This window comes from Aythya fuligula, chromosome 22 (genome assembly GCF_009819795.1).
Source record: "Aythya fuligula isolate bAytFul2 chromosome 22, bAytFul2.pri, whole genome shotgun sequence".
NCBI lineage: Eukaryota > Metazoa > Chordata > Aves > Anseriformes > Anatidae > Aythya > Aythya fuligula.
In genome coordinates this window covers 1,434,430-1,460,105 of record NC_045580.1, presented here as the reverse complement: position 1 = coordinate 1,460,105, position 25,676 = coordinate 1,434,430, and the positions used below count along the sequence as shown (strand labels likewise).

Below are 25,676 nucleotides of genomic sequence, written 5' to 3'. Positions count from 1 at the left end.
GTGTTTTGAAGGAAGCGAGGTCAGTGTGGGCCTTTCTTGTTCTTGACTCTCTATGCTTCAGATGCAGTAACAGGGTTCTAGCTGTGCATGGGTTTTGGATTGAATGATTTATTTCTTGCGTGACAGTGCAGAGATAAATATTATCATGGAACTGCTTATGCTATGGCAAATCCCTTCAGCAGGTGCACGTGTAGATGCATTTCAAGCTGTCCCTTCGGTATGCCAAAGACAGAGGCTTGCTCTGCTCTGTTAACAGCTTCAGCTTCCAGCTCTAGCAGAGAAGAGGTCTGGTGAATTTATTTGATGGTGTTTTTTACTGGGGAAGGAGGATATCTAAAAATGGTCACTGTAAGATAACAGCCTGGCAGTTCCTCAGGCTTGCATCGGACTGAGCTGCTGTCTGGTATCTGTGAAGGAGCCGGTGGGTGCTGCAGGGCAGCAGCAGCCCCGTGTGTGCTTCAGGTGCTTCTCTGCGATGGAAACCCAGCGGAGTGAGGCTTCAGTGTAGTCCTGCTCTAGAAAGGGAAGCAGAGCAAGAGGGAGAATTACTTCTTGGAATGAAACACCAAATGGCATGAATGTGCTGTCATGAAGGTTTCTGAAGCAGGAGAGGCTTTTAGGATGATGTGGTGGTTTGTTAACGGCATGTCCTTTGGGCGTTTTGCCTTTAGAGAGAAAGCTCTGAATTAGAAAGATCCATCTTGTTGTATCTAAATTGCATTCTATTTAGCTCTGAAACAAGAGTGAAAATCAGTGTTGAAATTTAAGAGGACAGGGTAGCGATTATGGTTTCTTTCTGCCAGCACTGCCTTTTGGCAGGCTCTGCTGTCACGGGGCGCTTTGTGGACGAGGCAGGGCCCGGCCGCAGATTGCAGAGAGCACTTGGCTCAAAGTGCTCTGCAGAGACGTCGATTCCTGCCCCATAGCTAGGCACGTGGAAATGCGTGGCCGAGGAGCAGCATGTCTGCGATTTGACTTCTTTTACAACTTCTCCAAGAGCCACATTTGGTTCAGATCCAAACTGAGAGGAGGACTGTGGTGGATGCCCCTGGTTTTCTTAGCTGCGCTGATGTTTATTCCTTGTGGAGGTTGAACACGTGCACTTGTAACAGCAATATGACAGTGCCTGTGTCTTTGGGAGAGTCAACAGCCATTTGGGACAGGTAACAAAGCCGTTTGTGCAGTTGAATCCTTTGATCAGCCAGCAGAGCAGTGAAATGGGCTGAGCACAGCCAGTTCAACCCCGTGCTCCCTCTGACTTTACAGAGTGCTTTGACTCGTTGCATTTGAAAATGAAGGAGGACTTCATTAGCAGCTGGGCCAACCGAGACCTATTTCAGCATTATAAAGAGGAGATGCTGTACTTGGCAGCTTGGTCCTTGTTTTCTGGCTGTAAGGTCAGCAAGAGCCTTTAACACTGTAACTGGTTTTCTCTCAAGGAAATGTCAATATCTGCACTTTAAGGAAGTTTTGTAGCTAGCCTTGAAGGTGTTACTGTGAAGACTGTATATGCAGGAAATGAAGAAAATCCCTTTGGATGTCACAGCTTAAATTTTGAGACTTGACAATAAAATTATTATGCATTTTACAGCTTTCCAAAGCTGATCAGCCTGTCTGGGAGAGAGACATTGAAAAAGGACAGAGAAGACACCTCCGTGGTGTTTTGTTTTATTTTGTTGGTGATAATCCCTTAAAGAAAGCCCTGGAGAGACTGAGGACACGTGCATGTCTTAGCAGTGTGGCTGGGCTGCAGTAGATGAGCTGGCAAAGGGAGCGTAGAAGCAGAATAACCCGAGGTTGGTGCAAGCAAGGGGTGTCCCTCGGTCCTGCTCACCGCCAGCCCCGGCAGGTCTGCAGAGCTCCCAGCCGGAGGCACCGGGCTGCTGCCATAGCGGGGCTGGGGCTCCCGAGAGCTTCGTGCTGTGTCCTTTCTGAGCAGGGACAGAGATGTGAGCTCTTAGCTCTAATAACAGCTGAGCGAGCATAGAAAAAAGGCGAGGTGAGCCTGGTTACAACGCCTCAGACCCAAAGGACTTGCATGTTGATAGACTTCATATGCCTTGGAAGAGCCTCCCTTAACTTCCAGGCAGCAGCTTCCTTGGACATAAGGTGGAGGGGGTGCAGCGTTTTCATTGTTTGTAGCGGGTCTTTGACATCACTGAACAAAGGGGCAAAATTCTCAGTCTGGGATGTTTGGAAAAGCTCTGTCCTACCAGTCACTCTGACTGCACCTTGATGAGCTGAAGCCTGATGGCGTAGAGAAAATCTGTAATTGAGTTGGCTTGGTAATAAAACCCCGATATTGTCTTCTTCAATAACTAGAGGTGCAGTAAGATTTGTTTAAAAAAAAAAAAGAAAGAAAAAGGGTTTTCCTTTGAATGAAGTAAATCCTTCATAATTGCATCTCTTTTGTTCTAGTTTGATGGAACATAAAATTAATATTAAGTTAATAAATGCTTATCTTCTGATTACAGCGGGTACAGTGCTATCAAATAACCCAGATGCTTGCCTGCTCTTTTATGCAGATGTGCTTGTCAGGGGAAACGGCTTCATCACACATGCCAACTGGCTTTTGAGGCAGGACCTCTGCCCCAGTGGTTAGGTCTCCCAGTGCGGTGCCACAAAATAGGCAGGTTTTTGTTCTGGAGAAAACTTGTCCAGGAATCAGCATCAGAATTCTCAGAGGGAACGTGATCAAGGTCAGTCCGTAAATCTTTGCACCCACTGGGGCTTTCCCTCAGCTACAGTCCGGACAGGTGCTCCTTGTCGCTGGGCTGTGCAGTTTATTGACCTAGTTGAGCGACCACTTGCAGCGTGAACCAACTCTCAGTTCATCGCAGGCCTGCTGCAGATTCCTGAGTTCTCCACTTCCTTGGCAGGGCTGAGAGCCTCCAGGCTTCAAAAGCTGCGAATGTGCAGACAGGCTGGGGGATGTGGCATTAAGCACAGTTGCCAGCTGATATTGTTAGGTGCTGTGGAGCAAGTTTGCAATCAAGAGCTCAGGCTTTGACAGATGAAGATGAGGGGACGGACTTCCTTTTTGTCTAATGATGCCTTTTTAACTGATCTGTGGTTTTTAAAAGTCCTGTGTTTACCTTGAACTTTGTGGTCTACCTTTTTAAAAGACCACATCATAGATATTAGAGAATTAAAGATGGCCTGTCTTAAACATTTTGTCTCCTAGGTCTTGGCACCGATCTTCAGTGTTTCTTCTTGAGGCTGGTACAGGCAGCTGCCAAAAAAGCAGCTCTGTTTCCAATTTGGCTTCAGCTCCAGTTCTGTTAAGAAAACTTCTCCAAAGCTGCTTCTCTTTCTTGTGAAAGAGAAGTTTCTAAATTTCTAAATAATGTTTCTCCTTCCTACCTGCTTTCCTCAAGTTTTGGTCAGCTGCATCTTTAACCCACCTGCTTGCTGGGGGGCTTGGGGCTTTCTGGCCTGTGCAATAACTCCAGCTTCCAATTCTTCACAGCATTTGTATCAGAGGCAGCTGGATGCCTTGCTGCACTGGTTTTTGTTTGTTTGTTTTACCTCCAAGCATGTTGGGTGCAGTTCAGGGCACAGGATATAGCCAGTTTTCATCCTGAGGAGCTTCCCTTTTAATTGTAGGATTTCAGCGCTCCTTCTGTGCCCTGCCAGGAGCCCCCTGCTCCTCATGAGCCCACTGCCCTCCTCTGGAACAGCCCCCAGGGAGGTCGGCTGGAAGCAGGCCCTGGGCTCAGGCACAAACTGCAGCGATGAGACCAGGAGGCGCAGGCTTAGGCAGAGAGAAGAAAGTGCCGGTCCCACAGCTGTGCCGGGTAGCAGGCTGTCCGTTCTGCTGATCCTCAGCTCTCCAGGCAGATACGTGATCTCACTTGTGCCTACAACATGTTGCTGTTTGCTCCTACCTAATTTTTGGTGTTGTATATGCTTACAGACTGTCTTCCGAAAAGCGTAGTTCAGCCACATGGCATATTTGCCTACCTTTCTCCTTAAAATGTTAATGTGTGTTATTCCTATAGCCCTACCCAAAGCAGCAGGGGTAGGCAGAGAGGTTCCCTCTGGATCCTCTGCCAAATCCTGGGGAGCAGAGGGCAGCGGGGGGCAGGAGCTGCCACATGCCCCCAGAGAGCCTCTGCTGCTGCTCCCACCGTGCCTGCGGGCAGATCCTGCTAGCAGTGGCTGCCTCCTTCTGTGGTGTTAAGGTAAACGGGTTTCTAAGGGAAGCCGTGTCAGATACAGCATGGTTTTAATTATTTTCTTGCTTCGGAGTTGCTGCTGTTTTGTAAGAGATGTGATGGATGTGCGTTCTGTTGCATGGCAACCGCAACTGGGCTGCCTTGCCTTGGTTTTTCTTGTTTGCTTTTGGTTTGTTTTTTTCCCAAAAAAAAGTTTGTTGGTTTTGGACCTACAAAATCTTTTCTCTGGCAATTAGTTTTAACGGAAACATGCTTCTGTCTTTTGATCACTTAAAAAACAAATCTGCCCTTCGCTTCAGCAATGTGCCCAAGAAACGAGACGTAAGAAAATCGAGCTCTGTATCCGCCTGAGCTGCTGTCACTGCAGCTAACCTCAGGCAAGTCATTCTGAAAGGTTTTCCTCTGGTTCAGTTTGGTTTACTAACCTCAGGCAAGTCATTTTCAAAGGGTTTTTTGTTTTGTTTTGCTTTGTGCAGTGCTTGCTTGCTTTGATGAAAAGTTGTTTCTCCTCTGTGGTTAAGTGCCCAGTAGCTAATAACATGTCTGGGACAGGGAGAAGTCAGTGCTGGCAGTATGCTTGGTGTCCCTATAATTCAGATGCATTCATTCCTTGCCTTGCTACCTGTAAGACAGCAGAAGTTTTGTTCCTGTTACTTAGCAGTTGTTCTTGTTAGCAGCTTTGAAGTATTTCCTTTGTGGCTGTAAGCTCGTGTTGGGTTAGTACTTTAATTTTCTGGAGTGCAGAAGCGCCGTCCCCCACACCGTGGGCGCCCTCCCTTTCACCCCTGTGTCCCTCTGTGACCCTTTACTCCTGCAGTGTAATTTAACTAAAGAGATGATTGATACTGAATTGTTTGAATTATAACATGTCAGGAGAGCAGGGAGTTTCACTGAGATGCTGAGAGCTGTAAATCCTGTTTCAAGTTCATTAGGTCTCTGCTAGGCTGCCATTTAGAAATGGGCTTGCTATAGAGGAAGCAGGTTGTTAAGATTTCAAATGCTGTACACACAGTGTGTTTGTGTTAGGTCGTCTCAGCATGCCCTTACTCCCCTGTACCTGTACAAAAGCAGCTGCCACCAAAGCCTGAGCCAGGTGCTTGCGGGCTGTCTGGATGCTTTGGGCAAAGCTTCCTCCAGAGTGATGGAGAAACCGCTGGAAGGTCAGGGCTCACTCCATCTGCACCCAGAAACATGCACAGGTCTGATCATGGTGAGTTTCCAAAACTGGTCAGAGCAAGCAGGAATAATACTGCTGTCATTCAGACCAGCTCCTGGGCAGCCTCGTGTTCCCCATGGTTGTAGTGTTCCGATCTGTAATTGGAATCAGGGAGCACAAGGGAGGGCAGCATTCAGCGGCAGTGATTTCCACCAAAATGTCTTTTTCTCTACTGATTGCAATTAATTGATAACAAACTGATAATTAGTGCTGAAAGAGATTAATTTATTTTGTGGAATAAGTTTTTTTCAGGATTCATGACATAAATATACCAGACTTTCTGCTTGCAGTCTGACGGTCCCTCCCTTCATCTTGTGATAGCTTTGGTCTCTTGTGTCCATGACTCCAGGTGGAGCCTAGAGGTTTTCCTCTTGCTATCATCCTCACCTTATTTAAAGCTCCCTCCTCTCCACATTTTATTTTCTTCTAAACATAAGTATGTGCAGCTGCCTGACAGCAGAATGGCTGTCATGCTGCAAACTGTCCATGCTACCTGAACAGCCCAGGTCCCCCCAGAAGCGAGAGTGAGAATCCATCCACAGCCTCAAGGTGAGACCTGGAAGTGTGGTAGCCAAAAAGCCTTAAACTGCTGTGTGAGTACTTTCATTCAGAAGTAAAGTAGCTTTATGCTGCCGTAGTGCAAACCTGCTTTAAGTTTTAAAGTTCTACAATTTCCCTAAAGTTGTAATAATAACACTAGAAGGTGTGAAATCATCCAAGGCATTTTGGTAAACAGACTTAAGCTTAGATAAAGCCACCTACAGCACCAGCTAAACACCCTTCCTGTGTAAGCTCCAAGTGGTGGATTTTATCAGTCTTGTTTTCTGTTTTGACTAAATTTCTAAGCCGTTTTCCAGTGTGACTTGTATTTAAAAAATAAAAAGGGGGCTTAAGGGTCAGGCTGGAATAACATACAGAACCCAAGACCCAGACAGTTGTAAAAGTCACCCACATGGCAGAGTTGAACTCCGCGGGTGGATGCTGGCATGCTTCCAGCTGTTTAATACGTGGTGTTTTCTTACTGCAGGGTCAAACTGAAGTGACTTTTGCCATATACTTTCATCTCATTTTCTGGTCTCGATCTCCATGTGGACTGGTAAGGTTCGTGAGAGCATCCATGTGATTTCTCTCAGGAACTGAGCATTTGAACCAGAAAAGAAAGGTCTATCCCTGTCTTAAAGTAAATAAATCATAGGTGCAACAAAGAAAACATACTCAGAGCGTGGGACAGGAAAGTTGTGCATGCTGGAGGTCAGTAGCACTCGGGCTTGAAGATGCATTGATGGACAAAAAGAAGCCCTATCTGGGCAGATTTAGGTAGATTCAGCTGGAAACAGCCTTTTTCTTACATAGTGGAGAGAGGAGTTTTGTAAATCCTTATTATAAAACTTGGGCATATCTGTTTGCTAAATGAACCGTATCACAAATATTGACAAGAGACAAACCTAATCACTTCTCTGTGTTAGCTGGGTGCCTCCGAGTAAGCCATTCAGTATGCTACCAGGGGGCAATTGCTTCTTGCCAGATCCTGAGTGAAAAGAATGAAGTCTGCAGAAGAATATTGCTACATGGAAGTGGTCTTGAGCTTATGGGACTCCCCCTTGGAAATGAGTAAGGTTTTTGTAGTGGTCAGTTGAATGGTAGAAGAGATAGTGGAGCAAAGTTGCTTGTTTTCAGCTATGGGAAGGAAAGTACAGAGGATGTTTTAAAATACCCTCCTCTTCAGTTTGCTTTTCCCAATCCAGCAGTAAGCAAACAGCACTGAAGTAAGGAATGTCTCTCTGTTAGGAGAGAAACCATTGCTCAGCTGCAATCCAAAAGCCATGTGCTGGGCTTTGGGAGAAGGGGAACAGGGAGTGATACCGCTGCTCTCTTGAAGCATCACCAAATGAGCTTCATTGAAGGGAATATGCGAGCTTCTCTTTACTATGGCTGTACATTGTCCTCCTTAGGATGTTTGAGCAGTAGAGCTAAAAATACTGCTCGAGGAGCCGTGGCGCTGAGTCCTTGTCCCTCTGAATCTGTCTCATCTGATGCGCAGGCAGTGTAGCTTTTTATGATCTGTGATCTCAGTATAATCATTTCACTAATGGGAGGTTCCAATCTTTGGCTCAGTGGAAATTAAATCATCAGTTCAATAAACTCTAATATTTTTTTAGCATGACACTTCTTCTTGCTTTGATAATGGGAAAAAATAAGAAGCTCTGTGTAATGTTCTGAAGTCTCACCAGTCTTTCACGATGCATTTAATCCTACACAGCATGCAAGAGTAAGAGAGAAGGGAAGATCAGACTGTAATAAGAGAGGGAAAGAGCCTAAACTTTCAGTTTTCTGGGAAAATCCATAATTGTCATGATGTTTTTTGTTGTAAACATTTCTGTAAAATGAAATTCCAAAATATGCTTTGATTTTGTTCAAGAGGTTTTGTTTTTTAAATCAGTGGTCAATTTGTCCTTTTAAACATACTGATACTCTATTTTTTTTCTGGCATTGTTGAAATCTTCATCCAGGATTTGACTTTTTGTCTTTATGAAATTTGTCCTGCCCAGGTTTGTAATTGAAGGCCCGAACCCAGGAATTCACTTCACTGTGTGCTTAACTTCACAACTATTTTTATGTCCCATGGAAATCAATGGGATCTAATGTGCTTGCCTACATCTGGGCCATCAATAATTTAAAATACTCCAAAAAATAATTATTGAAACTGGCGATTGGAAATCAAATGGCAATAAAAAATTAGTTTGGGTAACTCTTTGTGGAAATCATTAACAGTATGAAGAAGGCATTTTTGTTTTATGGGTATTCTGTGCCTGGGGCATCCATAATGTTTAGCTTTGCTATAAAACACTGCTGCAAACACGATGCTGACAACACGAGGCTGACTTAGCAGTTACTTTCTTGTTTCTGCTATTTTATTAACTCTCTAAATTAAAAAAGAAACCCTTCTGACACTTGAGAGTTTTCAGGAAATGGGAGCAAGATGTACAATTTTTGTATTGATACACAGAAACATCGCGGTAGTTTTGATATCACACAAGGTCTGTGTTGTTTGTGCTGCTTTGGCTACAGAGCTCAGGAAGCCTTGCTGAGAGGTGTTTCTTTCGCCTGGGCTTTGCACTGGTAGGTTGGGGTGCCCAGTTCCTCCCCACTACCTGCACCGATTCCTTCCTCTGCACCTTTGAAATGTGGCTGTCTTAGTTTTGCTTAAAAATTTTATTGCTGGGGCTCCAAATCTGCAAAAACTTTGTTTCACAGAACTGTTGGAATGGTCTAGAGCTTTTTTATTTATTTATGCCAGGCTTTAAATTGTAGGGCACTGGGAAATACCGGAATAACTTTCTGCTGGATAGAAATTTGTATTTTGGCTCCTGAAACCATGCCCTCTGCTAGCACACCATGCACACTGCCACACATATGTGGTTCGAGAAGGGGCAGCCCTGTTCCTTGCAGGACCTCGCACCTCATTTGCAGAGAGCCCGGGACGTGGGGCTCTCTCGCCCAGGGACAGCGACGGCCACAGCCTGTGTCTGGTGCTGCTGCCTCGGCCTGCATCTCATGCAGCACCCCGGGCTGGAGGCTGCTGCTTCGCAGGCGAGCTCGGCTGGTTGCTTAGCAGCTGCAGAGCTGCTGCAGTGCCAAGGTAAAGCTTCTGTGGGCCGGGGCTGCCCCTTCTGCACCAGCCTGGGGCTGGGCCGGGGCAGTGCCGGCCTCACGAGGGACCTCCGGGAGGGATGGCGGGGCCAGGACCACTGCCACGGCCAGGTAAGCTGCCCCTGCTCGGTGCTCGGCCCCCTGCTAGCTGCCGGCAGTTCCGCTCTGTGCTGTGCAGGATGCGGCTCTGCGGGGGGAATGGTGCTGGCGTGGTCTGCTTGGTCTGATTCCTCCCTACACACCCTGCTGCAGGAGCAGGAGCAGGCTGACCCCAGGAAATTTAACTCTTGCTGTCTTCATTTATGACAGAAAGACTGCACATCTATGGTAGAACATCTAATGTTAAAATAGTGGGGAGGAAGTGTTCCTAAGGGCAGGGTTGCGGTCATTTGGCAAATAGGTTTGTTCTTTGCATGGGCAGCACGCGAGATTGCATTGAATTTAGGGACAAAATTAGAAAGGCCAAAGCTCATCTGGAGCTCAATCTGGCTACTGCCGTTAAAGATAACAAAAAACGTTTCTATAAATACATCAACACAAAAAGGAGGACTAAGGAGAATCTCCAGCCTTTACTGGATGCGGGGGGAAACTTAGTTACAAGAGATGAGGAAAAGGCGGAGGTGCTCAATGCCTTCTTTGCCTCAGTCTTTAGCGGCAATACCGGATGTTCTCTGGATACCCAGTACCCTGAGCTGGTGGAAGGGGATGGGGAGCAGGATGTGGCCCTCACTATCCACGAAGAACTGGTTGGTGACCTGCTACGGCACTTAGATGTGCACAAGTCGATGGGGCCAGATGGGATCCACCCAAGGGTACTGAGGGAACTGGCAGAGGAGCTGGCCAAGCCACTGTCCATCATTTATCAACAGTCCTGGCTATCGGGGGAGGTCCCAGTTGACTGGCGGCTAGCAAACGTGACGCCCATCTACAAGAAGGGCCGGAGGGCAGACCCGGGAAACTACAGGCCTGTCAGTTTGACCTCAGTGCCAGGGAAGCTCATGGAGCAGATCCTCCTGAGAGTCATCACGCAGCACTTGCAGGGCAAGCAGGCGATCAGGCCCAGTCAGCATGGCTTTATGAAAGGCAGGTCATGCCTGACGAACCTGATCTCCTTCTATGACCAAGTGACGCGCTGGGGGGATGAGGGAAAGGCTGTGGATGTGGTCTACCTTGACTTCAGCAAGGCTTTTGACACCATCTCCCACAGCATTCTCCTCAAGAAACTGGCTGCTCTTGGCTTGGACTGGCGCACGCTTCGTTGGGTTAGAAACTGGCTGGATAGCCGGGCCCAAAGAGTCGTGGTGAATGGAGCCAAGTCCAGTTGGAGGCCAGTCACTAGTGGCGTCCCCCAGGGCTCGGTGCTGGGGCCGGTCCTCTTTAATATCTTCATCGATGATCTGGACGAGGGCATCGAGTGCACCCTCAGTAAGTTCGCAGATGACACCAAGTTAGGTGCGTGTGTCGATCTGCTTGAGGGTAGGAAAGCTCTGCAGGAGGATCTGGATAGGCTGCACCGATGGGCTGAGGCCAACTGCATGAAGTTCAACAAGGCCAAGTGCTGGGTCCTGCACCTGGGGCGCAATAACTCCAAGCAGAGCTACAGGCTGGGAGAGGAATGGTTGGAGAGCTGCCTGGTGGAGGACCTGGGAGTATTGGTGGACAGTTGGCTGAATATGAGCCAGCAGTGTGCTCAGGTGGCCAAGAAGGCCAACAGCATCCTGGCTTGTATCAGAAACAGTGTGACCAGCAGGGCTAGGGAGGTGATCGTCCCCCTGTACTCGGCTCTGGTGAGGCCGCACCTCGAGTACTGTGTTCAGTTTTGGGCCCCTTGCTACAAGAAGGACATCGAGGTGCTTGAGTGAGTCGAGAGAAGGGCGACGAAGCTGGTGAGGGGCCTGGAGAACAAGTCCTACGAGGAGCGGCTGAGGGAGCTGGGCTTGTTCAGCCTGGAGAAGAGGAGGCTCAGGGGCGACCTTATCGCTCTCTACAGATACCTTAAAGGAGGCTGTAGCGAGGTGGGGGTTGGCCTGTTCTCCCATGTGCTTGGTGACAGGACGAGGGGGAATGGGCTTAAGTTGTGCCAGGGGAGTTTTAGGTTGGATGTTAGGAAGAACTTCTTTACCGAAAGGGTTGTGAGGCATTGGAACAGGCTGCCCAGGGAAGTGGTGGAGTCACCATCCCTGGAAGTCTTCAAAAGACGTTTAGATGTAGAGCTTAGGGATATGGTTTAGTGGGAACTGTTAGCGTTAGGTCAGAGGTTGGACTCGATGATCTTGAGGTCTCTTCCAACCTAGAAATTCTGTGATTCTGTGAAATGTCCTCTGAAGTACAGCATGCAGAAGCAAATAAGGGATTGTGGCGATTTCTCAGTCTGTTATTTCTGACACTGGTGACTAAACCTGGCTCAGCTGAAGGCCATACTGGCAGCTTACCAAGAGAGCAAGAGCTGCTTTAGAGCAAAAAACTGAGAAAATTGGAAAAGCTGTCATCTTTGGGGAGATGCTTGGACTTGCAGTCCTGCTTTTGTTTTTCTCCTAGCGACCAGTATTCAAATGACAAAACACGTCACAATGGTACAGCGCTTATGTCACGTAGATACCTCACTAGGGTTCTGAACCCCAGACGAGGTTGTGTGTGATAGCGAAGTTTCTTGGTATAGTACGTTAATTTGTAAGAAAATAGCTAGTATTTTGGATTATCGGATTTACTTTTACAATTGTTACAAGCTTTGGATATTAGCAGAAGAGCGACACTTCCATATATGTAAGTAATTTCAGAGTGTAGCAGGTTGTGGTGGGGAAGCTGGCTGTGCTTTGTGGTCACGCAGGGGAAGAGGCCCCGTGTCCATGTCTCCGTCACAGCAGCAGGTCTGGGTACATGCCGTGCAGTCATGTTCCCCACCAAAACAGAGGGTGGGGAGGCTTTGTGGAGGTCTGTGGTCACTGGTTCAGCATCCACAGCTGTAGAACAGCAAAATGTCTTCTCCAGGGCTGTATGGGAGTGCTGAGAGGATAAATGACTGTGCATAAAATGCTTTGACCTGTAAACTGCTGCATTACTACAAGATTTTTTTATTGATCATAATAGGCCATTGAAGCATTTAGAAGTAGTCATTAGGTATTAAAAGCTTCACAAAGTAAATTATGCTGTGCTGCTGTGGTCTCTTCCTCGTCCCCCCAAGGAATATATATGTATCTTGTCCATGTTTTTAATTGGGGAAATGATCTGCACTTAGGAGTAAATCTTCAGCTAGTGTTGTTATTCATTATAGATTTTTTTTTTTCTAATTCAACAGAAGATTTGACTGGGGTATCTGGCAGAAATATTGCAAGCTCCAATGCTGCCTTCAGATCCTTGTTTGCGTGGTGTTCTACCTATGTAGAATGTAATTTCAAGCTCTTTATACAGTCATTTTGTGATTTACATTTGTGCAAAGACATCTTGTTTACAAAAATGCTACAAAGTCCTCGTTAGACAGGTGCAAGTTAAAAGCTTTGGATGGGTCCCATAACTGCTGGGCCACATCCAGACCCACTGGTATGGGATTAAAACAGGAGCACAAACAGCAGCGTTGAGCATGAGTGGCTGTCTACAAATCAAAACACAAAGATATTGCTAAGACGTTTTCATCACTTCCAAATGATTTGCAGAATGGGATTGCTGGATCTGTTGGTTACTTGTGGAAGAGTTGTCCTTTTCCTCATCTAACCAGCATGGGTGAGTGTGTAACGCTGTGCTGCTGTCCTCTGTTTGCGCAGGGAAGGAGCTGGATTGTGAAGCGGAGTTACGAAGACTTTAGAGTCCTCGATAAACATCTTCATCTGTGTATTTACGACCGTCGCTTCTCCCAGCTCTCAGAGCTACCTCGCTCCGATGTCGTCAAAGACAATCCCGAAGTAAGTTATCAGCTCTGCAGATATTTAAAGTCACCAGCAAGGGGATGACAGATATTTATGAGTAAGGACACAGTGGTTTTAATGTGGCCTGAGTTAGATTTGGAAATTAATTGAAGTAATATGACCAGTGTGTGTTTTCTACACTTTGATTTCCGTGGTTTAAAGGGAAATGGCCTGCAAGTTCATAGGAATTACTGTGCCTCTAAGTGTGGGGTGATTGTGAAGAGAATCAGGAAGGAGGCTGCACCATTAGCACCTTAGATAAGAGTTTTGGTATGCCTTTGGGAATTTTTTCAGTCATGCAGATATTTACTGACTTAACACTATCAACATTCCTTGGAAATCATGCTGTTCTGGGACTACAGCACTGCAAGAGTAATACCACTTGGAATGCTAGATTGTATTTATAAACTGCAAATTACTGAAGTTGGCTTTTAAGAGCATTGACATTAGTGTAATATTTAAATTGTATTTAAAAATATTATAGAGTGCTTTTTCCTGCGTAAGAGGTATCTTTCATTTCTTGTCTTACCACCTTTGCTCAGAAAACGATGAGTCTTTGCTGTTGATAACCTGGGGATTTATTCATGTCCAAAATAATTTTCTGGGAAGTAGCAGGTGCATCTTGACTGCATCATTTAGAAAGATGGGGACAGGGAGACAATGCAATGTGTGGCCACAGAAGGTTATTTGAGCCAGCAGAGCATGACAAAACAGCCTCTGTTGGGCCTCAGTCTGTCTGTGGGAAGAGTGTGCATCACAGCCACAGACAGTGCCCATTGCTGCGTTTCACAGGTCACTGGTCTCGGGGACCTGTGCTTGTGTGTTTGCCCCCTGCCATCAAGCACAAGTATGAAAAAATCCTGACGTGCTGTGTTGGAAGGCTAATGTTGCCTGCCCACAAGATGTGTAACTGAAAAGGGAGATCAGAAAATTGAAGCCATTCCAAGCATTCAAAGCAGAATCTATCCAGGATGTATAAATCAGAGTCTGTGCTCTCAGTGCCAACTGGGTGAGGATTGATTGCTTTAGAGCTACACACAATGGCTGAAATCAGTACCCCACTGAAGTCTACAGGGCTTTCGCCATTGGATATGGAAGATTGATAATGCTTTTCCATTTCTCATCAGAGAATGTGATTTATTAGTTGCTTTGATTTCATGCAGGTTATTTCTGAAGAGAATTTGAGGTCATTAGTCTCTTAAATTCAACATAAGAAGCAATATCCAGGATAATAAATTCCTGCATTCATTTTTTGAAAATATATTTTAAACGTTCCTATTTCTTAAATCTTCATTTGTACAGCTGATCAAATACATTTAATACGTACTTTATATCTGGAGGCTGAAGATCTGCATTGTGTCCGTAAGCACAGAAGATGTAAAGATGTCAAGCAGCTCTACTGCTCTGTGGAATGGAATTCTGCAGCTGTGTGTCTCATGCTGTAATTTTATTTTGAATTGGCTACATTTGAACAGATGTTTGAGGAACTGTTTTAAACAGTCTTACAAACTCTGGGCTACAGTATTGCTTTATAACACTGTTGGTGAAGCTGCGGAAAGACTTCACCAGCTTCTCTTTTATGAAAGCAAATTTATTGCTACATAAGGGACCTTGCTAAGTGTATTTTTAAAACCCTCTTGTTCTATTTGAAATATTACTCTCACCAAGGGGTCAGTCTGAGTTGCCACATTCTTAAGGGTTTGCAAGTGGGTGGAAATGGCAGCCCGTGGTGTTTTTTGTTTGTTTGTTTTTTCTAAATGGTTCTCAGATGTGTTTGATGACCATAATACAAATGATTTGATTGTGTATGAATTTCACAATAAGAGGAGGGCTTTAAATTTAAATATCCTGACAGGGGAAATTACTAAAAATCTACTATCCTAAAAACAAACAAACAAACAAACAAACAAAAACACATTATTACTTTCACAGGGAGCTGCTTCTTTAGATAGTTTTTTTCTGTGCAATCATTGCTATACACCATGTATAGCTTGCCCCTCTCCAAATGACAGATCTCCTATGTTTCTGTAATACTTGCCTGTTCCAGGGAATAAATTCTGGTAGTTCTGAAGAGGTCTCTCAAAACTAAACTGCATGAACAGAAAACCAGTATGCGTATTCCTTTTCTCTTCCAGCTTGTCAGCCATATTCTGATGGCTTACGTGACCCGATTATCGGCCATCGCAGGCAATAAGATCAACTGCGGGCCGGCTCTAACATGGATGGAGGTATAGTATGAAGTTCTTTGTTTTGTGACATTAACGAGCAGAGCAAGACACAGATATGCTCTTCTGCCTTTCCAGAGAGGTATAATCCTTCCAGATCTATTGGTGTCACTGAAGAAATATCCTAAAAGCTTGATTTCCTTGCTATAGGCATGTAGGTGGCCACAAGAAAGGTATAGTACAAACAGAATCGGATCCTGTGTTACAGAAATACAGGAGCTTTTTTTGCCTTCCGCTTGGATTTTGTCTCTCAAAGACGTGTCATTCTTCTGATATCACAAAGTAGCATAAAGTGGCAATTCTAGTGCAGCAGGGATTAAGCCAGCAGACCACCTAGGCAAGTCCAGCCCGTGGCTGGAGTCTCCAAGTGATAGGTTGCAGGAAGCGAATGCATTCTTAGCATTTTTTTTGGCAAGACAATAGTGCAAGCACACTAAATTTAAAACTGTTGGAGCTGTCTAAGTTATGCTGTTTGTCTGTCCTCTCCCCCCTCCCCCTTTTCCCCTGTAATAGCTGCAGAAACAATAAATATTATCTGCTCCTGTTTGCCATCACTGTTGGCTGAATGGCTCAACAGAGCCTGCTTTGTGCTTGCAGTGGCACGGTTTGTGTATTGTGGAGTGCAGCTGTAGCTTTGGTTTCTCTGTTAATGGTCTTCTACCATCTGAAACAATAGACCTTCTTGGGCAAAGAGCGCAGAAAAGAATGGGGCTAAATGATTGAGGCCACCTGTCTGTGTCAGCGATGCCATTGCTGATTAGTCTGGGAGGAGATGTGTGTGTCTTTGCATTGCCTGATGATGATGCTGCACACCAGGAGCACAAACAACTAGACTTGCAATTCTTTTTCATAAATGCTTGTGATAAGGACTGAATGCATTTCCTGCAGGTTTCCCTGTGGATATGCTCCTCACCCGGAAATCCCTTGGGATGAGACAAATCCTGGAAACCTCAGAATGAAGGGAGAAAGGAAGTTAGAGAGAAAAATGAAACTACCGTCTTTATAGCAACACAGTGAAATACAGATTGCAGCAAGTCTACTTTACATACTGCACTTGCTGCAATGCAATTTGAATTCTCTAGAATAACCTTTTCAATTAACTGAGATCCTTGCAAAATTTTACATGGGCACAAAAATCTAGAAATTTTGAAAGCAGGCCGATGATTGCCCCAAAGGGGTGCAGCCATGTTTTCTTAAAATAAAAAGAAATACAAAGGCAGGAGAAAGCTGAAAGTGCCACAAGTTTACAATTTAACAGCATTTCCCCCGTACCTCAATACCTCTCCTTGAACATTAGTTCCACTTCACAGAGTTATTTTGAGAGAATTATTGTTGTCGTCTTTGTGTTGTCCTTTTAAATACTTCAGGAAAACCAATACAATTCAGTGATAAAGGGAGGTGCCAATGCTCGCTATCATGCTGTTGTTTGTATGTAGAGATGTTTAAATACAACATTTTTGCCATTAAATGGATGTCAGGGGACATACGACCTTCTGAAATATGCTTTATGAATTGTTCTTCCTCTTCATTTCTGTGTGTGTTGTGCCCTACAATGTCTCTTCGTGCTGCTCTCCTCAGGGGGCCCCCAAGCTGTGCTGTCTCTGTGAATCAGCTTGAAATCTCTGCCGTGTATGAACACCAATAAAATGCCTGCTCACTTGTCCTCAGCTGCCTCACAGTCCCCTGTGCTCTTTGTTTCAGCTTGATAATAAGGGAAATCACCTGCTAATCCATGAAGAGTCACCCATCAATATTCCTGCTATTGCCGCTGCCCATGTTATCAAAAGGTATATTGCCCAGGCAGGAGATGAGCTCTCCTTTGAGGTGAGTAATTAAAGAAGCTTGCGTTCTTTGTTGTCATATACAGGAGAGTGTTACGTGTGTGTACATCAGGAATACACTCAGGCACCTTCAGAATGTTTTTTGAGGTGAAGCTTAGAAGATTCAGTGAAATATTAGACTTGCACTTGGTTGGCTACAGGGAGGAGTTCAGTCATCTATAAAATATAGCTTTACTTGGCATTAGAGTCTTCTGATTAAACAGATACTGCCAAGTATTCTAGCCTGGTCTCAGAGCAGCAGCAGATCCTGCATAGCTTGTCCTGCACAGTGTATTAAAAGTATGTTAAATCTGTTCAGGAAGGCTGTCCACATATGTGTGTTTGTGGACACGTGCCAATTTAATTATTCATTGGCCAGTTCTGTACAACCTGTGTTACTAATAGCAAGTCCATGTCTAAAACCATTTTTAAGAACTTCTGTTCCTATGGAGTGTAAAGAACCAGATCGTTAAAGAATGTAGTACTTAAGGGGCAAGTGATAATCCAAATCTGTTCTGAAAATCTTACTTGATGCAGAGCAGGAGTTGCTGTGAGGCAAAGTTCTTGCAGATCAGGCCCTGGTATCCTTTGGGTATCTGGTTCTCCTTGTCCTTTCTATCCAGAAAGCAACATTTTATGCTCTGATAGTGTGCAGTGGCAATATCAATGGAATGTGCGTAGTGTTATATAAAGAAAGTGTAAAGGAAAACAGTTAGTGCCCAAAGCAGTTTCCGTGATCACATTCTTAACATGCAACACAGGAAGTAAAACTAATAGTGATAGTCTGTTGCTGCCAGGGCTTTGCTCATATTCAAAATCGAGGCAATTATTAGTGTACACCAAAGAACTGAGCTAATCAGAAAGACATATGGGTATGTCATCTTCCAAGTTAAAATGCATGCAGAACAGGGTACAGGCTGTTTGTCAGTCTCTCAGTATTAATAAAAGCATTAGGATGGCAGTCCCTGCTTGTAAATCTTGCAACTCAGAGCCAGCAGGCTATGTTGGCCTAACAACTGTCATGCAGTTGGGCAAGTTGTTATGAGGCGTAGTAAGCAAGCAGGGAACCCAAGGCATGTGTTTCTTTCCAAGTTTGTGCAGTGAGAAACCTTGGCAGAACAGAAATGGAACGGGTTCAGTAGTTTCACAATGTTGTGCTCTGTTCTCTAACCCACACTACAGTTTTATATTTAAGCTATTGTTAATTTCTAATAAGCAGTTGTGAAAGTAGCTGACTGGTATTTGCTCCTCAGTAGTAAGGAAAATGTCTGGTTTCCCTGCTCATTGTGGTGACAGCATAGTTTCCTTGAAGGGAGTCTGCTCTGTTGTTGGTTTGCTATTCCTTGAGCAAATCACTTCGCCTCCCTGTGTCCCTGCTAGCCCTATCTGAAAAAAATGGGGATCCATCAATGCAAAATATCAGGTGAAAAATGGGCATTAGTGTTAACAGTTTGCTATACCCAGCTACAGTGTTTGCTTAGGTTCTGCCTTGTCTGCTCTGGCCTGTCTCATTTTTTGGTATAGAGGCCCCGCAGATTCTCACCAAGCTGATTTTAGTACTGATTATACTGATTTTCATTTCAGCTCTTGCAGTATTACATTTTTATGGGGTTTAGTAAAACTTCAGATAACCTGTTTTGTCTCCCTTAATAATGCTCGTTTTGTTAATAATGGTCGTTAGTGATGGTTGCAGTACCATCTTCTTCTCTGTTCATTTTCTAATTAAGAAAAATATGTAAAATATGTCTTGGTCAGTTTGTGAATACTAAAGGGAGCGTTTAAGTTTTTGCCATGAACAGAAACAAGCAGATACATGTTGATGCCTACGTATGCATAATGTAAGGCTTGTACTAAAAATTAGTTCAGCTACTTGAGAATATTTTCCAAAGTGTTTTATGCTATTCCTGCAAACTTACGTGTGCAGTTTAATCAGAACACTTCTGTACCTTTTGGCAGAGAGCCTGTGGCTTTTGAGAATTGTTTCCTTATGAACAGCTTATCCTGTATGTTGTATAATGCAGTAACTCCTCTACCTTACAGTTCAATTTTACAAAGGCAGCTCTCTCAAGATTTGCACTGGTGCAATTGCTCACAAGCATTATGATTTTTTGCAGTGCTGCAGAATGCAGTCATTTGAACTGTGTTCGCCTCCCAGCTGCACTGCAAGCTGTGACTGATGTTGCTGTTCTCTTACAGGTGGGAGACATTGTGTCTGTTATTGATATGCCCCCAAAGGAGTTGACCACCTGGTGGAGAGGCAAGCATGGATTTCAGGTAGGCACAAGTTTCAGACTTGATAATGCAACTCAAATAAAGTCAGGATACTCAGTTTAGAACTGCTATGCCTGTGCAGGATTGCTTATGGATATAACCAGTGAACCTGCACTGGTGTAAGAGGACTTTCCCTTTTGCTCTGGACCTTGGGCTAGAGCAGAAGTGTGGTCTTCATAGGCAGTTATCTCCTTACTTAACTGTGCGGGGTAAGGATAGCTGGTACCCTTTGATGTTGATCAACAACTGGACTGATGCTAGCAGAAGCTTATACTCCACCCCCGTGAGACAGCTGACATGCTGTTCTTTCCACTACTAAGTCAAGCAGAACATGGAGGATTCACAGAAAGTTGGTAAGACTCTGCCACTGACTTGGACAAACCACTCAACTAATCTGTGCTTTCGTGTCTACATTTATTAGAATGTGTTAACATTACTAGTACTGTAAATGTTACAGCAGAGAAATTTAGACTGAATTTGCAAAAGATCCTAAACTGATGTTTGACTTAAGTACCAAAACCTTTGAGTTGAGTGCACTTTCCTTCCAAAACAGTTGTTATTCTGTCCCTTGGATCTTCTCATTAGGAAATTAAAATTAAACTAAAAGTGTTTACAAAACAAAGCCCCAGAGCTACTGATGGGTGGGGTAACTGTCTTTCTACCTCCTCACACTGCAGTATCGTGCTGTTTCAGCTCCTTTCAAGCAGGAGGAATTTTCATACTGCTTTTGTTCTCTGTAAGTAGGTGGAATTTTGAGTTTGCTCTGGAGGGGGTCAGAACTGACCAAACAGTTGTATGTTTTGGCCTAGAAAGTCTTCTCAAAGTATCTCAGATTTTCCCTGACAGACCTTCCTGTGCCAGATCCAGGGTATGGTTCTGCTGTCATTAATACCAGGGCTGTGTACAGTACAAATCCCATCTGAATGGAGTGTTAGTTATATGATTGCATTTCTGTCCGATGAGCCAGAGCATGAGATACAGCTTTTGTTGGTTTTATATCAGGTGTGGGAGTTCTGATAATGTCTCATTTGTAAAATGAGAGCAGCGTGGACATACGGTATGGGCTCTGAAATTAATCTGGTTTCTGGTGTTAGCACACCAGTATTTCTTGAATAGACTTGACTGTTCTTCTAGCTTTGAACTGTGTTATATCTTTGCAGGACTTTTGTTCTGAACTTAGAATCCCTAAAGCTGTACTTTCTGTACTACGAAAAATGAGTGCAGTGCTTTGGTACTACTCAGAATGATCAGACTGTGTGCAGCTCTCAAGGGAATCAGTAAAACCAAACAAAAATATGTGGTGATGTGTGTGTGAGTGCAGACACTTTGTACAAAGCTGATTGTGTCCCCTGTAGGACATGGGTTCTGTTACTCAGTGCAGCCTCCCTGCTCGCCATCAGGCTGGTTGCAATTGTGACTAGATGTGAAGAGCACCACCAGTGATTAAAGACACAAGAGGCAAGGGAGCTATTTTGCAGTTTGTTGCTGCCGTCTGTCTCAGATCAGAGCAATGCTGTTGTGCTTTCCCAGCATAAAGATTTGTTGATGAGCAAAGCACTTGAAAAGCAGTTGTCTGTATCCGTGCAGTCAGTATCCTGACACAACAGTTCTGAACAGCTGCAGAAATAAGGTGCTGTATTTTTATTTAACAGAAAATTTGGGGTGGAATAATCCTGCATGTTAACTTGTAAGCAGGAGTCTTCACAATGCGAATCAGGTCATGGCCACTGAACTGAAAGACTGAAAATACTGCAGCTATAACGTGTGTTTCAGTATTTCCGTATTTGTGTTTGCACAAATGCAGAAAATGAAGTTAGCGTCCTTTAAGAAGGTACTGCCTGTCAGCTGAGATAGGGTGACAGACCATCTGTACGCTTTTTGCTCCTGCTGACTGCGGAGTAAAGCTGGTTAGCTCAGAGGTGGGGTTCAACAGCTGTATCTCAGTCGACAGGCAGTAATTTCATAAGCTATGCTAACTCAGTTATAACTGCATAAACATATCTCTTCACACAACCATGGATCTGATTTGCAGAGGAGTGCATTTTTCCTCTGAGTCGACAGTTTTTGTCATTTCTTTGAAATGCACTTATCAGAGCTTTTTATTTTCATGAAACATCATCAGCTATCAGGAGATGCAAATTCTAGGGTTGTACAAAGAGGGAGAGGGTTTTTTAACCCCTGTTTCAAGTTTAAGGCCCGAAAGCTGTGAGTGTATACAAAAAGTCCATTTCCTGATGTAATGTGGTTTTTCGGTCACACTAACTACTGCAGCAAAAGGAGAATTTGGAAAAAGGAAATTTTTCTTTGATATTAATACACCAGACCTAGAGATGTGTTGCAGCTTAGTGTCATCAATTAATACTTAAAAAGAGCGTACAGGTGAAGGACGTTGTTCTAGTAATACATGCGAGAACTGTGCAGCCTTTTCAGTTAATTATAGGGAAACAATTCTGTTCCCATTTGGGAACAACAGCCATTGTAAAAGTGATAGCAATCTGCTGAGCCAGTTGTTTTAATTAATAAATCAATGAAGACTGTCTTGCCAGATTGTTGGGATTCTGAGATCAGCTGTCCTGCAGGGAGCAAAGACTTGCTTGTAACATTACACAGTCTGTGAAATCCATAGTAGTGTGTTGCTGATAGTATACAAAGCTTCAGACAGGGCTTTGAGCCTCGTCTCTTACCTCAAAGCAAATCACCGTTAGGATAGACACCTGTGCTTCTGGCAGTGGTGTCCCAAGGGTGAGATGTAGAACAAGATATACTGGGTGGGCTTCATTTTTTGAAATATCCTTTAATAGTCTGGCCTTTATGGCGGAAGCCTTTGGGAAGTCTTTCAGCTGATTGCCTGTGCATGGTAAATTCATGCTGCAGGACTGGGAATGCAGGACACCCACCGAGCACGCAGCTGCCTGAGAGTGCAGTGGTCTTTGAGGATCTGCTGTCCATCAGCAGCTTCATCCTTTGGGTTCTGGGTTGCAGTTGCAGGCGGCTTTCTCCCAATACCTGGCCTAATGGCGGCATTGCAAAACGTTTAATCCTGGGCAGAACAAAACAACCCATTAGGCTTCTTATCGTTTTCTCTGGTTAAAGTAAAATGATTTTTAAGATGTTCTTCCTCAAGCTTTTTTTTTTTTTTTTTCTTTTCAAATGTCCTCAGTGAGTCACTGCTTTCAGTGTAAGATTGTTACCTAAATTACAGCCACCTCCATGTTAACAGCCTCCCAGCCTTCTTTGTTCTCTTCTTCTTTTCCTTCATGCTTTGTCTTTAAAATCAGTAACTCTGTGTCAGACAGCTGAATCACTAGGGACAGGCCCTTTTCTGATGCACAACTGCCTTTTGATGTTCTTAATAATTCTGTCTTTTGGGAACGGCTTCATTAATTGCACCGCTGCACAACAGCGAGCTGCACAGCTGCTGGAGTTGGCACAAAGCAATGCACAAGTGTGTGCAACCAGGGGTGGGCTGGACTTCTTTGGAATCAGCCTCTTACAAGAGCTGGAACTGGTTGTGAATCTGCAGGCCCATCCTTCCAAGCATATTCCATGCTGGACCTCACCATGGGATTTAGGACTGAATAGGTTTCCCAAAAAGGAACACTTTTTGTCTTGGACTGGTCAGGAGTGAGAGAGGCTGTTAATCGAGAGCTTTTTTTTCTTTTCCTTGTGCATAATTTTATAATAAATACCATGTACGTGATGGGAACATAGGGTACCAATTAGTAAAAATGGCCTGGGAAAGCAGAGCACATTTTTGTGGCAAGTGTCACTTTGGAAGGACCAGTCCTTAAATTAAGACATGCAAAGGCAAAGTTGGATTTCTGGCTCACGTGCTTTGGTCTGGGAGCTCGGTGCTAGCAGCAGCCATCTGGTTGGGGGATGATATCACCTGCGGAACAGGCGGCGTGCGAGAGCCCCGTGGCCATGTCACCAGTGACGTCCCTTCCCAGCCAGATGGCCCCCACCATTCATAGAAGGATGCCAACTGCAGCGACAGGTCGGGCAAAACAATGCCTGAACTGATTTGCCACGACAAAACGTTTCCTCCTCCGCATGCATCCACTGTGCTATTCCTGGAGGCGCGCAGCAGGAGTTTGAAGGGGCACTCGGACAGGAGCTGGCGTCCCCCTTGGCACCCCCAGCCAGCGAGCATGGCCGGAGTGGATGCACTTCTCATCAGGAGCAGCAGGGATTTCTCACACCTCACTGTTGGGGCGTGTGTGACCTTTGGTTGCAGCATTGAGCTGCCTGCCAGCTCTGCCACCCCGGCAGGTGGGGATGCTGAAGGGTGGCAGCCTTTGACGGCCTCACCTGGTGTGGGGGTGTGCCAGTGGAGGGGGAACATCCTCAAGTCTGGTAAAGGAGAGCTGAATACCTCGGCCACAAAACTCTTTTAATTCCTTTTATTCGCAGAAAGGATTTCCCTGTAGGACATTATATATTATTCCTCCATTCCATGATATAAAGCAGGTTCCCAAAGAAATACAGGCCTTTGGTACATAGAGAAGCAAGGGAATAACTGCTGTAGGTCATTAGTACACGGATTTATCTTCGTGTTGATTCTTTCAAGAAAATTGTAGGCCTTATCATGTTAGATATAAAGGCTTCTCCTAAATTTTACTCTAATTCTCCTCTGTAGCCAAGGATTTATTAATGTGTTGTTTGTTTGTTTGTTTGTTTGGTGTGGCTTAAATGTAAGAAAGTGGATCTAGGGGGAAGGTATGATGGAGAAGAGAAGGAGAGAGAGAGAGCAAGATGGGAGACGAGTGCTCATGCTCCCATCCAGCAGTGAGAAACGAACACAATGTGTGTGAGGTGGAGGCTGGATCGAAGCAGGAATTAAATTCTTCCTTGCTCTACCTGCACAGGGTGCATCTGTTTTATTTCTGCCCCAGCCACTAGTATTGTTTCCTGGAAAACAGTACAGTGAAAATTCTGCTCATGAAAGCCAAATAAGCCATAAAAAGATGTTTTGGTGTTAGGTCTTGCTAGCCTGTCACAATTTAAAACTAAAAGAGGGGAAAAAAAGAAAAAAAAAGAAAGAAATTTAAGCCATACTGTAGCTGATGTCAAGACCAAAAAGCAATCCAAATGTCTCAAGCAATGTTTCATTTGCCATTTGTGTTACTGATACATTCTCACTTCTTTGAATTCCCTCCTCCCACAGAAAATGATTACTGTTATTTTGACTTTCCATAAAACTAGAAGATGCTCCAGGCTTTAGCAGTCTCTGTGGGGAAAAAAAGACACAGTAGCTGTTTCAGGAATGTTTGTATGTTATAGTAGTGTGTGCTCTCCTCCTTCCATTGAGGTGTGTAGTGATTTTTTAACCTTCAGGTGACCTTATATTTATCTAAATGTATATTATCTGTGCTATTAATTTTTGTATGTTACCAAATCCTTTAATCCTGGCTCAAGCACTAACAGTGCCTTGCTACATCTGTTGAGATTAACTCTTGGACTAAACTCATGTATTTATACAAAATCGTGGAAAACTTTCTGTGGAAGTAAAAGCGGCATCTTTTAAGTGGGTGGGAATGAGGCACAAGTCATAGGTTATGACCCTGAAGATGATCTCCTGAGGATCTTGCAAGAAAAGTCAGAATAAATATGTCAAAAAATGTAAGCCAACAGAACTGCTACCGGTAAGTTAACGTCAGAGAGTTTGTAAACACTAATAAAGTAAAAATTCCCTTTCCCTTAACAGTTCATTACAATTATTCATTCTAAACATGGCAAAACTGACATGTTGAGAGCAGGTGCCATGTTTTATTTGGGAAAGGTTTTGAGGTACCCAGAAGCAGTGACATAACCATTTGGCACCTTGTTTCATTTCCAAATTCATGGTTAGCATTGTATATTGCATCGAGAAAAAGGAAAAACACCATATTAAGAATCAAAGGCAAATAAGCTTTTAATTACAGTATGGGATTTGGGGTTGAGTTTAGATCCACCATTTTTCATTACAATTAATGGAAGCTTGGTGTCCAAATATTTTGTTTCTTCGCAGGCATAGACTTGTGGGCAATTTGAAAAAAAAAAAAAAAAAGTTCTTAAAGCACTGAGAATGCAAGAAACTAATTCACTGCAGCTATAGAGTGTCCCAAATCTATCGTTTTTTGTGATGGGACTGAGACTTTCACCAGATGTGTGCTTTCTTCCTAACTTAAAAATTGTCTCCTGCATCTCTTGCATGGAAAATGTCCAAAGAAGACTTTTAGCTCTAGCAAAGTATTTAGAAATATACATAATGTATTTTGTTTGAATACCAATACTTGCTGTGTATGTACAATCAGCATGTTTCCCAGCACCTAGCAGAGAAGCACCCTTGTGCTTTGAGCTGCCCGATGAGGGGTCCCTGCGTGCCCTGCTAGCATTCGTGCTGGTTGCCTTGTGTTAATCAGCGTGTTTCTGTC

At 44.3% G+C, this 25,676-nt stretch overlaps 1 protein-coding gene across 4 annotated transcripts in view; it reads left to right on the top strand.

The window, feature by feature from the left end:
* Positions 1-25,676, top strand: part of ARHGAP32 (Rho GTPase activating protein 32) — a 264,914-nt gene that overhangs the window by 166,431 nt on the left and 72,807 nt on the right. For all 4 annotated transcript variants that reach the window (XM_032201829.1, XM_032201827.1, XM_032201828.1 and 1 more), the window contains 4 exons: positions 12,804-12,941; positions 15,080-15,172; positions 16,871-16,993; positions 19,186-19,263. In XM_032201829.1, the coding sequence (XP_032057720.1) occupies positions 12,804-12,941; positions 15,080-15,172; positions 16,871-16,993; positions 19,186-19,263 (432 nt within the window). The remainder of the gene's footprint in view (positions 1-12,803; positions 12,942-15,079; positions 15,173-16,870; positions 16,994-19,185; positions 19,264-25,676) is intronic.